This window comes from Lissotriton vulgaris, chromosome 9, assembly GCF_964263255.1.
Source record: "Lissotriton vulgaris chromosome 9, aLisVul1.2, whole genome shotgun sequence".
NCBI classification, from domain to species: domain Eukaryota; kingdom Metazoa; phylum Chordata; class Amphibia; order Caudata; family Salamandridae; genus Lissotriton; species Lissotriton vulgaris.
The window spans coordinates 386,196,990-386,214,285 of NC_141697.1; the positions used below are offsets into that span (position 1 = coordinate 386,196,990).

Genomic DNA, 17,296 nt, shown 5'->3' on the forward strand with positions numbered 1-17,296 from the left:
TCCATTCAAAGTTCACATAAACACCTTCATTAGATACCACTGATAGTCCTGACAAACTCACAAGATTCCAAGTTGCTTTCACTGGATAGCAGATCTTTTTGAGGACAAGCCGGTTATGCCCGAAGGGCTGATTTAATAGACAAGTTATGTTTCTTGCATTGGGATGCCCCATATCATTTTCGAGAAATGTGCTTCGATTGGTACAAAAGGGTTTTGTTAATTACATTCTTTTATAAATGTTGTGGGAATGTTGCAATGTGTACATATTACAAGTTCCAAGTACGCAAAAAGGTTAAATCTTCGGCATTAACTAGCTATCCAACAAGTTGGACTTTTTTTAAAAAACCTTTTGAGATCTTGCAAGCTAAAATGAAATATATATGTTGTTCTCCATGTAGTGTCCATGCATTAAATGTCAACAACCTTGTGTTTTGCTTAGTGGTGTTTATTTATTCAGCTTGTGGATGCAAACAAATCACATAAAGAGGAGTTGAGCTTAAATCTTCTAAGCTTCTCATCACATCTACGCCCAGGTTGAGCATCGATTTTAGATCTGTACGCGTTCAGGAAGAAACACATGAAAGACAAGAACTGGAGATTGTCAAGTTAAATGTCCAATTTATTTTTTATAACTTGAAACTGGAACAAACTTTGTTTTGAACGAGCGTACAAATGAAATGGTAGACACATGCTGAACTCAACATTGTGACAATAAGGGAAAGAAAGAGGCCAAAATCTTGTACAGAGAATAAAAGGAACAATAAATATTTCACTAAGCCATATTGAAACGACCTCAGGCCATTTCAATGTTTTTTATCCATAATAAAAAAGTGCTCGCGTTTTCAATTTAAACAGAGCACAAATACCAAGCAATAATAAATAGTTCCAAACTTGTAGTAAAAGACAAAACCTCCAAGTAAACAACAAAAGCTCATACAATAATAGAAAAGGTAATAAAAATATTTTGCCTTGCCAGTACAAATGCAAACAACTTAAGTGATGTGACTTTGCTTTGCAGTTCTAAAATACGAAGAGCACCATAAAAAATGAGGTTGTATGAGACAAAACAAAATCTTGGACTGTCATTTTGTTTTTATCAGGGCTGGGATGAAATGCTCAATTTGACCTATTAATTACAAGGGACTCAATGTTTAAAAAACTTTTATAAATAATGAATTCCACAATTTTAGTGGTGGTGAAATAAATAAAAAAAATAAAAAATTGTTATGGAGAGCAATTATGGGCTGAGTTATTGTGCTTATGGCCTCGTAAAGAAAGCTTTATTTTAGGAGAGAAAATCCTTATTTACAATAATTGATGTAGAAACAAAATCCCTGTGCTTGTTTCTGATTTACAGTGGTTTGTTAAAGTTAGGTGAGTTGAAGACTACCCTGCTGCTGGTGTTACTTTTTGACAGTGAACACCATGATAGTGCATACTAAAATATTATGTTAAGACTGTAATGCTGAAGTGGGCATCTTTAATACCCAAAAAGTAGCAAATTCACGCAAGTATGAGGAATTCTTAGGATCTATCCTCGTCAGTAAAAATTGTGACGTTTCATCTTTAAGGAGCTACAGAATACTGTAGCACATTTTTACTACAAATAACTGTTCCTGTGCCTTTTATTTACTTGCTTTTTAGTGACTGTGATTTTCTCTTTAGATATGCTAAGAAATCATTTTATCAAGCTTACAGACCAAAGGATGTCACATTTCATCTCAGCCCTCAAACATTCAGGAGCAAATGGAATGTAAAATTGGGGGAAGTGGGACAGCAGCAAAGCAACTAAGAAATAAACAGGAGAGACCTGTACTTAGAGTAGGTCCTGTTGTGACGGGGAATGGAAGGGAGGCTGCAACTGGACCACTAGAATTTAACTTAAATTGAAGTAGAATGGTTTAAACAGCAGGTCACTTCACCTTCATCAAGTAGATGCATAAAACTGATTGTAAATCATAGAAAGGGGCCTTTCAATTAGGGATTAGATTACGTACAAAAGATGAAAGCTGCCTAACCTCATCTTGTAATTTTCAGGAAATCCCCATCTATTTACTGCAAAGAGCATTGATGGAATGTTGCTTTAAACACGTTTTATTTATTTATTTTTTACAAAACTGAATTCCCCTTCAAATGAATTGCAATTACCAAGCAGCCTGATGTGGCTGTACCTGGGAAACCCTTGATGCAAGGTCCAGGCAGCGTATAAGATTATTAGAGCCCTGTTGGAACAGCACTTTCTGTAGGCCAATTCTGACAAAAAATATATACAACTAAAATTATCTGTGAACAAACAAAATTACTTAATCTGTTCTGCTTCTTTTACACAAAGGTCATCAAACAACCCTTGATTCCTGTACAATCGGACTCAACATACAAATTTTTTTTATTTTGTTTTAATTTTTTTAATATTTTATCCTGCCAAATTAAAAAAAATATATTATGGCAGCTGGTTTGTTTTTTTTCTCCAAATTTACTAACAAAAAAGGAACATTGAATCCCTTTAAAAGGACAAGCTTACAGTTAAAAAATTACAAGCTCCAGTAAAAATACAGCAAGTGCCTACATTATATGAACCAACCAATAACGATATCCATTCCAGAAAAAAAGGGGAAGAGGGAACGAAGTGAAAAATAAGTACAGGTCAGGAATGTGATTTTTTTCTGCAAAGCAATAACAATATTAAGCACTTTTTTCCTACGTACTTTTTCTACATGGTGTAGCAATCACCGCTGAATCCCCATATACAAGTTTCTATACATTTTAGAAATAAAAATTCAACACCCAAGGCAGGAAAAATTGACTAAAACTCAGACTTTACAGTTACAGTGACAAGAACAAATTTTATAGACCCACCATTTAAATTTTACTGCAACATTTTCAAGGAAAAGATTTTTTTCTGTTTTTGTAAAATGCCCAGGCATTCTCCATTATTACAAATACTGGTCCACTTTTACAGTAATCAAGAAATTTTAATATATATAATATATACTAAAACCCCGTCACCAAAGGAAAAAACAATATATATATACATGGCCATTATGGCATTTTAAAACCTATTAAGCAAACTTTGAAAAAAAAATTATCGCTCAAACACACATACACACAATTTCTTTTACCCTTGTATGTATTCAATACTGTAAACGTATCTTAAGACAGAGTGCACTAATTTAACTTTAAAAAATTTGCCGTTGTTCCTGAATTGTTTTACTTTCCATTCAACGATAACAACTCGTAACTTGTGTCATTTCAGTTTCAATTCAGCAGTAAATAATTTCCATTCCATTTTCTAAGCAGCGTTGTCCTGAAAAATAAAAATGCTGAGAATAATTCAGCTAATGGACGTCCGAAGTTGTGCTGGGTTTACATCTTCATTAGATTGGCTCTTATGGCATTTTCATGTCCACTGTCTTCAACCAGGAATTTGTTTAAGTAAATGTGGATTGTTTTAGAAAAATGTACTTTTCTTGTTTTACTATTTTTAAATGTCTTTTTTGTTTCACAAAAAATGTTTTGCATTTGTCTCAAGAGACTCAAATAGGAAGATCAGTTTTCAAGGCACTCACATCAAATTGAATGGCAGTAGAGAAACTGTCCAATATATTACGTTTTATTTTATAGTGCCAGTATTGTGAATGCCATGCTTAGCAACACCGGCACTGAATCTCAGCGGTTCCCTTATAGTTTAAGCCCAACGTTGGGCCATAGATTATACTATGGTGTAATTTCTTGTTTAGAAGCCATTCAAACTCAAACAAAAGTTTTAAAGTGCGGGTCAACATAATTAAAATCTCTAACCTTTATCATCCACTGTTCTTGCTAGTCCTAATAGCTAAATAACAAAAATGGGAAAAGTAGAGCAAATGCACTATATGTCTGCTATAATACATAGCTCAAAAACAGTTAACATTACTGGAGTTTGTGATTAGCTTGTCTTCTTACAATAACATTATTGTGCATTATACGAGATAACCGACTATAATTCTGATTAAACTACAAACCACCCAATAAGCATCTTAAATATCCGATTAGATGCTACTGTTTATATACCTCACCAACACGATCAATGACAGTAGCAGTGCACTTGTAAAATAATTAATATGCACAAGTATGCTAAACTGCTTTTTTCGTGTTACAAATGTGGACGTTCGTTCTTCAGGGCCCATCTTAGATATCCCCCCAAAGAGGTCTCACAACCAGATATTCTGATCTTATTTTGCAACAAGTGACAAAATGATTACATCTTGATGTATATCACTTACACCAGGGTGAATATCTGCTCATAATGCACAATAAGTATGCTATTGCCAGGTTTACTGTAGCTGCCTTCAATCAATACCATCTCCTATTTAAGTACGTGTCCATGTTGAAATTTGCAGAGAAAAAGGCCTCTTATCATTAGTGACATCAACAGTGCTACATATCAGTTCCAATTACGAAAGAAAGTTAAGTGCTACAATTTCAAAGATTGTTATCCGCTGTACAATTTTTTTCTGATCTCCATGCTTTAAAGGAAAAAAAAAGAGAAAAGAAAAGTTACTTAAGTTTTGGCTTCTTTGCAAGAAATTACACATGCTTAGCTTAAATTCAAAAAAAGCAGCAGCCCAAAAATGATAATTTAAAAGATATGCTCCTCCCCTACAGCGCAAGTAATCTCAGGCTACTAGAGGGTAAAATTAAAATGGGATACCCAACAAAATGTAAATGAACTTTAAACAAGAATAAAAAATAAAAGTACCTGCACATGCCAAAAATTACAAAAACCCAATAAATACAGAAATTATTGCACAGTTAAAAGGCTCCACATTTTACTGCCTTAATCAACCCTTGGGTTTAACAGAACTTTGTAGACACAGGTTATATTTAAGTGTCAGTATCTGGCACTTAAATAGTTATGCTAAGGTATATTTAAAGAGGCAAGTTAGGTCAGCTTTTCTCAGTTGGCAACAGACTGTACAAATTAAATGATACCCAGACCCCTGAATTAACCCAGTTGGGGGGGCTTAGCTTCTTTCTGCCTGCTCAATTTTTACATCATTTGAAAGCAAATGTTCTCCATGCCACTTTTTCATATGTTTCTCCAGGGTGCTGTAAACACTGAAGGGCATCTGGCACATGTCGCAGTGGTAGACCTCCTTACCTAGCTGGCCATGCGTTTTCATATGACGTGTCAGCTTGCTGCTCTGGGCACATGCATAGTTGCAGAGCTCGCATTTGTAAGGCCGCTCTCCAGTGTGGCTCCGACGGTGCACTGTGAGGTTGCTGCAGTTCTTAAAGACTTTGCCACAGTATTCGCAAGTATCACTCCGCCGTCCCTCCTTGGAACTGGGTCGACCAGGACCGATGTGCGGAGTGCTGCCTCCACTTGCTGTCCCACTGCGCCCTGAGAGACCCCCATCTAGCATGTCACCTGGTGGAGTAGAGAAACGTAGGCTTCCATTTTCTGAAGAATGTTCAGATGAGGTTGCAAAGGGAGATTGTCGGGAGTCTGTGAATCCTATGAATGGATCCTTCATGAAGTGCCTTGATGCTGCATATCCAACCAGCCACTGTGAGTAAACATTTTCTTGTGGGATCATTGGTGCTGGTGGTAACTCCAATTCTTTCTCTACTTTTATTCTTTTTGAAGATGAGTTATTTAAACCAGGGCTTGTGATTGGAGTTGGCTTTCGAGGGAGCAAACCATGAAAAGGTTCTCCTGGGCCAAAGTTCCTACCATTTACTGTCCCTTCCTCATTATGCTCAAGTTCTCGCCTGACAATGTCCTCATCACCTGGATGCCGCCGACACAAGTCTCGAGGGTCATTGGACCTCTTCATGAAATGACTCCTTTTCTGTTTCTCAGCTAACATGTCATTATATTGCTGCAAGGCCCCAAGGCCTACATTCTCCATGACTTTTCCTAGCATAATGGATTTTTCGTCATGTAGAGGCTTGGAACCGTTTTCTCTGTTTCGGCTAATTTCTGAGTCCATGCTAAAACTAGATTCTGGTCTACTTTCATTTTCAAGTTCCTCTTCTTCCTCCTCTTCCTCTTCCTCCTCTTCCTCATTATCATGCCCCAGGGAGCGATCGCTTTCGTTTCTGAAATCATTATCATTAGATTTCCCTCCTTCTCCGGTGAGATCGCTTGTGCCTGGCTCCGGAGAACTTGTTGTGGACAGTCCATCCTCTGACCTGCCAGTCATGGAGCCAGACTTGTGCATATGTGTTTTCATATGGCGTTTCAGCTTACTGGCTTGAGAACAGGCATGGTCACACAGCTGGCATTTGTATGGTTTCTCTCCTGTATGACTACGGCGATGCACTATAAGATTGCTCTGAAACTTGAATGTTTTTCCACAAAATTCGCAGGACTTGCTCTTTGCTAGGGGTTGGGGTGGAGTAGTACTATTAGGAGGCATTGGTGGTAATGGTGGCGGAGTACTTAAAAAAGGTGATTTAGGGCTTGGCTGAAAAGGGTTCAACATACGATGCATAGGGTTGCCACGGTTGGGTGAGACAGGAGGAGGAGTGGAATTGTTACCTGCCAGTTCTCGAAGCCTTCTGGAGAAATCCATTGCTGGGGACTCAATTGCCATGGGGTTGAGACGCATAACTCTGTCAAAGGCACTGGGATGCTGAGCAACTAACCCCATTTCTTCGGCACTAAGGCGATGTGGGTCCAGATGGTGGCGTGGGGGTGGACTAAATAGTGGTGGAGTGTTGGGAAGCCGAGCATCAAAGCCAGGGTGTTCACGCAGGAGTGGTCCTGTCATTCGTAAAAGACTGAATGGGTTGGTATCGCCCAGGAAGTTCATCAGCGGGGACGGTGCAATACTCTCCGGTCCCAGAGGAGGAGGGATGCTGATGCGTGGTGTAAGTGAACTGCTGGAAGGGCTTGCTTCAAGGTAGATGCGAAATCCATGCGTGTTCTGGGCATGCTGAAGCAAGAACCACGCACTGTTAAAAGGCTGCTTGCATGTTGTGCAAATATAGCTTGAAGGCTCATCTTTACCTGCAAAATAAAAACAAATGTGTTTTAAAATAATATACTATGAATCACATAAAACTTATTTTACAAAATCTATTAATTTTAGATGCAAGCTTTCATTGAAATACACTTTTGACTGAAGGCATAAAATACACAGATACTCCTTTTCTAGGAGTACTCTAAAAATCTTGCTGCTTTTCCTAGAAAAACCCTTAAAGTGCCCAAGTCAAGGGCGAACACGCCAAGCTTTTGCAAGAATAAATATTTGTTTTTAAACACAATTGTATACAGCACACAAACACTCGGCTAGGTTTACACCGTAATAATATGTGCTACTTCACTTTCTTTTGAGCTCAGAATGAATTGACAGCCCCCTAGTATTTTGAGCTAACGGCCTACAAGTTATTCACAGATCAATCTAGAGGGTGCATTAGCCCACCAATCTATTTTGCTAGCTACAGCCAGCAGCCACGTATTGCCCCTTATGCACCAACATGACACGTTTTGAGTAACCGCAGAGTTTACATCAGGAATAGGCCTTCCTTCAGCCATTCATAGGGGTCAGCTGGAAAAGTGAGAGGACTCTAGAGGTGTATGCTAACACAGCGGTGACTGCATAATATGTTTCCCTGCTGTAAGTTGCACAATAGTCATAAAATTACCCCTCTCAACATCCACTTAAACAATACACCATTAGACAGTGATCTGCGCTCAACTTATTAAACCTTACTGACTTCCGTTTACATGAAAAGGGCAATTGTATCATCAATGAGCGTTCCACATGGTTCAGATCTGGACACTAAGGTTGTACCGGAAGAATATATTATGTAACAAAATATGAATGTTCTCTAGTAAAGACAGGCATTCATTTTCCTCTGGTGAATATATATGTGTCTAAAAGTGATACAAGGGAGCACTACCAACTTCCCATGCCACCAGTATGAATGGGAAAACCATGCCACACCGCAGTGATGCCACTGCATATTTCCTGCTATTGTGTTAGGGTGTCAATCAAGCAGTGGTGCACTTAAGGTGCCAGCCTGGGAGACTAGAATCAGAGGAACAATGAATGTTTCACATTTAAGATGAAAATGTAGTTGTTATTGAACAAAAACTTGTGGGTAAAAGACACCTTAAATACTTTCTGAGGAAGACGTGGTGAGTGCTGTACAGATTTGGCGAGGGAGCCTTGCGTGCAGCTGACCAGCAGGAAGACTACTCATAGGGCAGACTGCGATGGTGGCACAGTCCAGTGACTGCCATTTTGTTTTGAGCTACCTACCTAGCCAAATTACAGCACAAGGTATTTTAAGGGGATAAATTGGGCTCCATGCCACCATTTTAGGTAAGGGTGAACTGGTGGCTAGTGGAAGTAAGTATCAGCTGCTAGCTTTGCTGCAAAAGACTTAAGTTCGGTTGGGTTTGAAGGCAGCGGATTACAGCACTCACTCTTTTCGCATTGGTGCAGCGTCGGAAGCTGAAAACAAAGGTTGGGCATGCGAAGATATCAAGCAGCTGGTTAGTGTGTCGTCAGAGTTTTCCAGGAGCTATGTGTGGGCCTTGGGAGATGATGAATGTGCAGTAGGCGTAGCATGATGAATTGCTTACTGCCTGCTTGTTTCATTTCAGGTGTGGTAGCAGCCCAGCGGCTGAGGAAGTGGATGTTTGGGTGGTGGGCATTTGTTCATCAAGTGGGCAGCTACTCAGGTTCGCCAGAGGGGTTGGGGGGGGTCTAATTTGGGTTTTAATGATCGTCAGTTTAGGGTTAGGTGGAAGGGCAAGGAAGGAATGATTAAGAGGGACCTATTACAGACATTGAATAGCATGATGGGGAGGAACAGGGGTCCAGAAGTTTTGCTTCTTCACCTCAGGGAGCAGGAACTAGTCGAAGAGAAAGAGGCTGTGTTGTTGAGAAATAATGAAAAGGACTTGTTGGAGATTAAAAAGCAGTAGGCAGGGTGTTACGTGTCACAGTAACTTCCCCAAAATAAACATGTAATTAAAAAACACATAACAGGTAACATGTCTAACGTGACCCTAAATTGCTATCTTGGGATTCTGTTGACATTTACAAACCACACGGCCTTAGACACAACCCATTTTTTGCATTATCCCATAATCAATGGACAACTGAATCTCAGTTGCAAGAGTCAAAGGTCTGTTGAACCTTTTCAAGAGCAGGACTTTGTATGGTGAAGTCACTAAGTCAGTGGCCTTTTGACTGGACAAACCAAATAGATTTAGGTAGGCCTGGGCTTCAAATTCCACTCGCAGAGTTTTTTCCTATCCTTGTAGAGCGCGGAGTTCCAAAAAACTCCATGTAGCAGCGTGGAGTGGCGTTCTTCCTCACTCGCGGTTCACCCACATTAATTTGGCAAGCGCGAGCAAGGAACATCCAATGCTAGATCCCCTCCCGGTGAGATTTCTCAACAAGTCAAAAATACATTATACAGTTGCGCTTCTCAATGACAAAAATACAAAGAAGCAAAAAGTAAATTAAAAAATATTCACCTTTAAATATTAACCTACATAAAGTGGAATTCGAGAATGTAGGGTAGATCAGATTACCTCTACGTCCCTCGTCCTCGACTCAGTCATCACTCGAGGTATTCCACAGACAAGGAAACAAAACAGGAAACAATTTTAGGCTCCACCCCCCCCTCCTGCTAGGTGCTATCACACCAACCACCAGAAGCACATCCTGTTTTGTTTCCTGTCGGTGGATTACTTTATGGGAGATGCTGGGGTGAGTCCTGGGCACTTACCTGCTTTGCTGCGTCCTGTGGATCCTCCTCTGCTGGGCTTTGGGGGCTCCCATGGACCGTCGTGGGATTCTTGATGCGGGGTCTGCTGGGCTTCCCTGTCTTCTCCTGGTTTCCGGTAACCTGTGCTGCTTGGCTCCGTGGGGTTCCTGGTGCTACGCTGGATTTGCGGTGAGTGCGGGGGTGTTTGCGCTGGGCCGATTATTGGGCGCGCTTTTATTGGCCTCTGCTGTGGCATGTGCAGCGGTGGGTCCCCTTTCCTGTCCGGGATTTTGCGGTTCCTGATCCTGTGTCTCTGGATGTTGTGTCTGCTCTCCGGTGGTGGCTGGACCCCTCCCACCTTTCCATGGGGATGTTGTTTCGTCTCCCTCCTCCTCTGTTTGTGACCACGGATGCCAGCGCCTCGGGCTGGGGCGCGACTGTGGCCCGTTGGGTGGTGCAGGGGCGTTGGCTCCCGTCGAAGTCTCGCAGGCCGTCCAACTGGAGGGAGTTGTCTGCAGTGGAGAGGGCGCTTCGCTATTTTCGTCTTCATCTGGAGGGTTGCCATGTCCTGGTGAGATCGGACAATACGGTGACTGTGGCGTATCTCAATCACCAGGGGGGACCCGCAGTTCCTCCCTGAATCTGGTGGCCTGTTCCATCTCGGCTTGGGCGGAACTTAATCTTCTGGCCCTGTCTGCTCATCACATTCGGGGTGTGGACAATGTGGTGGTGGACTCACTGAGCCGGAGTTTTCCCTTGTCTCTGTCCCTGTGTCTGGCTCCCAGGACCTTTCGGATGCTTTGCCTGAGGTTCGGGACTCCGGCTCTGGACTTGTTTGCCTCAGGGTCCAATGCCCTGGTGCCCCTGTTCTGCTCCAGGTCTCCGGAGGTGGGCGCATGGGGAGTGGATGCCATGTCTCTCCTTTGGCCTCCTTGGCTTCTCTATGCCTTTCCTGCCTTTCCTTTGATTCCTGCATTTCTACTGAAGGTTCAGCGGGAGGGGGCTCAGGTGGTGGCAGTGCTGCCTCACTGGCCGAGGACGTCCTGGTTTTCTCTCCTGCTGGGCCTGGCGGTGGGGCCTCCTTGGCTTCTGCCCCGTCACCCCTCTCCTCTGAGATCTCCGTCCCTCTTTCTTTTCCCCTCACCTTGGCGGTTTGGAGGTTGAACGGTTGTCTCTTGGGGCCCGTGGTCTGCCCGACCACTTGATTTCGGTGCTGCAGGCTTCTCGTAGGAAGTCTACCTTGTCTTCCTATTCCAAGCACTGGTCTTCTTTTTCGGGGTGGTGTTCCTCCTCTGGTCTATCACCTTCCTCTTGCCCTTTGTCTTCTGTTCTTCAGTTTTTTCTGGATGGGTTTCAGAAGTGCTTTGCTTTGTCTACCTTGCGAGGCCAATGGGATGCTATCCGTGCCTTCCGGGACCCGGATTCCTTTCTTCCTTCTGATGGCTTGTTGGTTTCTCGCCTTTTTCGGAGTTTCTCTTTCTCTTCTCCTTCGGTTCGCTCTTTGGTGCCCCCTTGGGATCTCTCCTTGGTGTTGGGTGTTTTGCAGTCTTCTCCTTTTGAGCCTTTGGAGTCTGTGGACCTTAAGTTTCTGTCCTACAAGGTGGCTTTTCTAGTGGCTATAACATCTGCGAGGCGGCTGGGGGAGCTTATGGCCTTGCTTTGTTCCCCCCCCCCGTTTTTGCGTTTTCTGGATGACGCTGTGGTGCTCTCTTTGGACCCTGGTTTTGTCCCCAAAGTCCGCTCCCGTTTCCATTCCTCTCAGGAGCTGGTTCTTAAGCGCCAAGAAACCGTTTGGTGAACGCCGCGCTATAGAAATATTTTAAATTCAAATTTTAAATTCAAATTCAATTCCCTCTTTGTGCCCTTCTCCTTCTTCTCCTTATGAACTGTTGCTTCATTCTTTGGACCTCAAACGTGCCTTGTCCATTTATGTGGCTCGTTCTGGGGTGTTTCGATCTTCTGACTCTCTCTTCGTGACCTTTGGTTTGGCTGGTAAGGGTAAGGCTGCTTCCAGGCTCACTTTGGGTCGCTGGATTAAGGCTGTCATCTCTCTTGCCTATCTTGGTGCTGGTTTGCCTTGTCCGGCTGGTGTCCAGGCGCGTTCCACTCGGGCGTGTCTGCCTCCTGGGCTGCTTTCCATGGTGTGTCTCTGGAGGAGATTTGTCGGGCTGGGACCTGGGCCTCTGAGTCCACGTTTGTGAGGCATTACAGGTTGAATTGTGCCTTGTCTGACCGGGCCAATTTTGGTTGTGGGGTGTTGCAGGCTGAGGGGGTACTCCTCCGCTCTGATTCTGTTTGTTTATTAAAACTTTCGCTTGCTGCACTCCTTTGTGTCTGGTCTCTGTTTTGTTGTGTTTGGGTTGCCAAAGGCCTGTTTTGGCGTTGCTTTGGTATACCTCATGAGTGATGACTGGGTCGAGGACGACGGACGTAGAGGTAATGCTATGATTACGTATGGTAATCCCCATTACTCTTAGTCTTACACGTCCTCGACCCAGTCATACTTCCCACCCTCCCTCCCTGTCCAGGCCTTTGTTGCTTGGTGTGTCAGGATGTGCTTCTGGTGGTTGGTGTGATATAGCACCTGGCAGGAGGGGGGGGGGGGTGGGGGGGTGGAGCCTAAAAGCGTTTCCTGTTTTGTTTCCTGTCTGTGGAATACCTCAGGAGTGATGACTGGGTCGAGGACGAGTAGGACTAAGAGTAATGGGGATTACCATATGTAATCATAGCATTTACACAGCCAGCGAACATTTACTAAACTATCTTATAGGGTCCAGTCCTTTGCAGGTACCAGAAACAAACAGAATGCTGTGATGGGCAAAATACCATGTTTTTTTAATACTGAGTAATCAACAAATATGGGGCAGAAGGAATTTCCCTTACTCGGCACGAATACATTTGGGCACATTGTGCTACTAATGTAGTTTCTTTTCCTACGTATCTTCTGCACAGGGAGACTGCGCTCTTCGACCTGTTCTCAAGAGAATAAGAAAAGCAGTGAGGGAAAAACCCGAAGGGATGCTATTGTGCACACATATGTAACTCCTGTGCAAGCTTGTCACGCACATCGACTGTAATCTGGATGGTGTATGAGGGGCAATTTAGATTTTTTTTATATGACTTACTCGAAAATAAAACACATTTGTTTGCCAATTTTCGCCAGCTCCATTGGGGCAATGCTCTAGCCAAGACAGCACACAGTCAAAAAAAGGCACAGGCAAAAATGTCATCAAAATGTCTGATCAAAAAGTAAGCGTTAAAAATTATTATTTCCTGGCTCATTCCTTCAATCTGGGCATCCAAAAATGTTCGCATGTGGAAATAAACGTACTTTATAAATTATCTTTATTAATTTAAAATAAGCAGTACAGCAACAAACTTGGTCACACCGGGGCAAAAATAGCCTTATCTGAAATTAAATGAAATAGTAAAAAAAGATTGAAAGCGTTTCGAACATGCTTTGAAGTTAGACATGTGTACTCAATAGGAAATAGTTTGTATCATGCCCTTTCCTCACAGGGAGCCAGGGTGGAGCTCACCCAAAATCTAAACACGGTGCCTTAGAGACCATTCATCAGCGGGCTGCAGCGTTTTATCGTCTGTAACTGAACTGCTAGTAGGCCCAAGTAGTGTGCAGTGCCAGGTTTCCAAGTAGTAATCCGTTCTGAAGAGTGAGAAAAATCCCATTTTGTGTGAGAAACACAACTGTCAATAAATGGTCATGTTGGACAGCTCCTCGAAGTGGCTCGAAGAGGTAGTGGAAGTAATTTTCAAACGTTGCAACTGGCATGACATTATGTTCGACATCTACTGGCTTTGTGCCAACTCGTCAGCAACAGCTAAGATACTACAAATAAACCAGTAACGTTGCTGAATCTGTCCTTTTCTAATATGGCCCACGTCGCTGCTCTTGTGATAAATAGTAAAATATTGTCAACTTATGTTAACACAATAACAATAAGAAAGGCTTCATCGCTTTATCTGGCACTCCAACTGACCAATGATAATTCATTAAACAGGCTTTCCTAATGGCTAACTGACCAACAGCGCTCTCTGAAACACGTACATGTATTTTTTGTGTCTGCAAAGTATTTAGTGGCACAGTTATCATGCCTGCAGACAATGGCTCTGTCCCAAGCAACAGACTCATCATAAGCTTGGTTTATTAATTGCCTCAGAATTAGGTCAGCACCGTTGCCTCCACTAGCTGTTTGAAGAACAGGTTCTTTGTTTGACATTTGCGTAAGAGGGTCATTTTTTACTTTTTTTATGGGACTTTTTTTATACAATGCTTATTGCATTTAGTCATCTGAATTATTGCTGATTGTTTACTCCAGTGTAATTACTGCATCTTTTATGAAATGGCAGTGGAGTTGGTGTATGCGATGCAAATTAAACATGGCAGTCAAGAATGTTATCTTCAGCCTGTTCTTATGAAGCACGACATATGTAGAACTCCACAGAGAATTGTGTCAGTGCTTAGCTAATAGTCTCAAGGGTATCCTTTGCACGCACTTCCTACTACTGAACTTTATGACATGCTTAGGATTGGAGAAAAAAATGTATTTGCACATGGCCTCAGTTCCTAAGTCTGTCCGGATCCAAGGGATATCATTGGCTGTCAACAAGAGTCAGGTCATTATTCAAGGATATTATGCCTTCTGATTTAATAGTGGCAATACAGAAGTCATTGACCTATAACAACTGCTATTTGATCACATTGCTGCCCTCTATCTTATTCTTGGCTTGTAGACAAACCTATAATGTGTACTTGTAAAGATTAGGAGCCTTGTTGTTGATAATATATCCATATTTGAAGTGCTGGGGAAAAAGTGTGCACTGAAACCACCCAGAGGGATCACGGTTACAAAAAGTATTGGACACATTCCAGCATTTGATTTTGATTTTCACACCTTGATATGTGGTATAATGTACACAGTGGTCTTGTGGGTGCAGTTTTATTAAGAGTGTTCCCCTTACTGCAGTATTCTAATTTTATTGCATTGCAGTATCCCTAAAAATGTGTAGGAGCACAAATGAAATATGCTCTAAGCAGAGAAAGGCCTGACTGCATGCAAAACAAATTTACTCAATCTTTAATTGCTTTACCTTAAAATTTTCACCTCAAATGTTGGCCCTTAAAATGGTTGCAACATAACACAAAACCTGCAACTTTAAAGTCACCTTGTCCTTGTTAAAGGAATTCTTGCATATCATGATTTATAGCGATGCAGAGCAAAGGAGGTTGAAATTCTGCCCATCTTTTGAACATATACTGAGATGGATGTAAATGCTATAACAGAATTTTAAAAACATGAACTAAACTCAAGCATTCTTCTTTAACATGCGCAGCTCCCTAATTTGGGTTTGGGGCGTCAGGAATATGCTATATAGTAATAGGAGAAATGCAACACACACAAATGAATTTCACTGCTTTACCTTCACATCCATACTGTTTAATGAGTCAGGATGGGCAAGCAAGAGGTCTAGTTGTCCTTGCAAAAACCCATTCAGAATCCAGGCCTTGGAGACATCATTATAACTGGTGAACGAAGCACTATATTGCTTCATGTCATCACTTCTTTAGCAATGCAAACCCTTCCTGTTTCTTTAAACCAACAGACTCTCCATGTGCGATGCTAACAGGAGATGCGCGGGCTGTAAATCTTACTCTAATGGAATGTACATTTAGCTGTGAGGACATAATTGACGTTATAGAGAGCCTGGATACTGTGTTATATAGGTTATCTAATACAAAGGGGACTCATTAATGAAACAGTGCAAACGAGTAGTAATATATGTATATTGTTCTGAGTGGTGTTATAGCAAGAGTGTTCACGTCTTCAGGGATTTATAAACCCCAAGAAAACAGCAGACATGCACTTATAAATGCGTCTTATTTGTCTTTGAAGCTAAAGGTTATTACCTTGATCTGAATATGTAATAAAAATATGGTAGAGTAGAGATGCGGGGGGAAAGCCTGAATAGTTAAATTGTATGTAATGATAGACAATTATAGGGTGGAAACTGGACCCAACAATAGCTGCAGATGTATCAGAGCCTTCGGTAAATGCATTTCTCTCTACGATTTTACATGTAGAATAATATGCATTTTTACGTATGCATTTTCCCTTGCATGCATAGATACATTTCATTATGTGTACTGGTGTGTCTGAGCTAACTCACACAGACACACACATATACACATACACATCTGTGTATTTACTTATACATGTGTATAACAAGAAATTAATGTGTGCCATACATATGTGTATGTGCCCTGTTATTTGTGGATATATACTATGTACATATTGGTCAGGCGCCCCTTACAAATTGAAGAGGAGAGCCGTTAGTTGCTCCACAGGCAGAAGCCAAGGTAAGCAGCCCCTTGCCGGTTTAACCCCAAAAGGAGGGTTGTGATGTCATCAAGAGGCACCTGGGGCGAGAGCCTTTAAAGTGTCTAGAGGCGAGGGTTCGGCCTCTTTTCTGTTCACTGCGCACCAGCATCCAGCTTACCAGATCAAACACCCACCAACCCACTCTTGGAAGGCGGAATAGCTAGCAGCAGAAAAAGGGGGATACCCAAAAACTTGGGCTGATTTACTGAGCTGACCAAGTGTAGTGGTGTTGATTTGTGTGGGCACTGGGCGGGCAGGGGGCGGACTGACCTGCTGGTAGTCCTGGACCTTTTATGCCCTACCCCGGGATGCCTGGAGTTGAACATGTTATGGGGATTTCCCGTGTGACAGGTACCCTGGCAGGTACAGAGTGCTATGCAGGGCACTAGTGTATGTGTTGAAATGGAACTGCGGGTGTTGCCTATTCCTCTGTGAGACGGAGGGGGGGTTGCCACTTAGGTATGCTTGCCAATAAACCCCGGGATGTCCTTGGTTGAGTGGCATGGGATACAGGCCTTCTGGCACTATGCATTCTGGAATGTTGCACTATAATGGAAAGTGGTGACAGTCGTATTGCTTGTACAATCTTTCAGCTGTTTGCCGATATTATGACCTCTATTATCATAACTATAATGTCTGCTTAACTATGGTTCGCATTTCTCACTGATGCTGTGTGAATAAAGATAAAGGACCATGCCTTGACTAAACCATAATCGAAGTTGTCTCTAATTGTGAGTCTGTTCAGTGGGGATCAGCGACTTGAACGTTGAGTGCACTATACATAGTCATTCATTGATGCATATGTCTATGAGCACATGCATGTGTACATTTGTTTATGCACTTGATAAAACAATTAAACACACGCATGCAAGCTTCTGCAAACTTGTGACTACACATGCTGCCTCAGCTTTCTTGAAAAAACCTACGGTCTAGTTTAGAAATACACAAAGATGTACACACTGTTTGGAGCACTACCCAAAGGTTTATGTTTGCAAAAACAAAGATCTTGCTGTTTCTTTCTGGAATAGTGAACAGAATTGTAAATAGGCCAACCTATATGATAAGCACAAGACCCATCTGAGAACAACCCCCCTAGAACGAGAAGTCTAGTTTGCAGCTGTAAACCGGGTAACTGTTCTTGTGCGTTTGGCACCAGTACGGTTTAACTTCAGCTGTGATGG

General features: G+C 42.2%; 1 protein-coding gene across 3 annotated transcripts in view; it reads right to left on the reverse strand.

The window, feature by feature from the left end:
• Positions 1–592: 592 nt before the first annotated feature.
• BCL11B (BCL11 transcription factor B) overlaps positions 593–17,296 on the reverse strand; it is a 150,775-nt gene continuing 134,071 nt past the window's right edge. The window contains exons 3-4 of one of the 3 annotated variants that reach the window (XM_086937751.1): positions 5,141–6,997; positions 593–4,505 (exon numbers count right to left, since the gene is read on the reverse strand). In XM_086937751.1, coding sequence (XP_086793877.1) covers positions 4,462–4,505; positions 5,141–6,997 — 1,901 coding nt within the window. In that variant the 3' untranslated portion in view covers positions 593–4,461. Of the gene's footprint in view, positions 4,506–4,855; positions 6,998–17,296 lie in introns of those variants that run through there. The other 2 variants (XM_086937752.1, XM_086937750.1) reach the window with 2 other exon arrangements.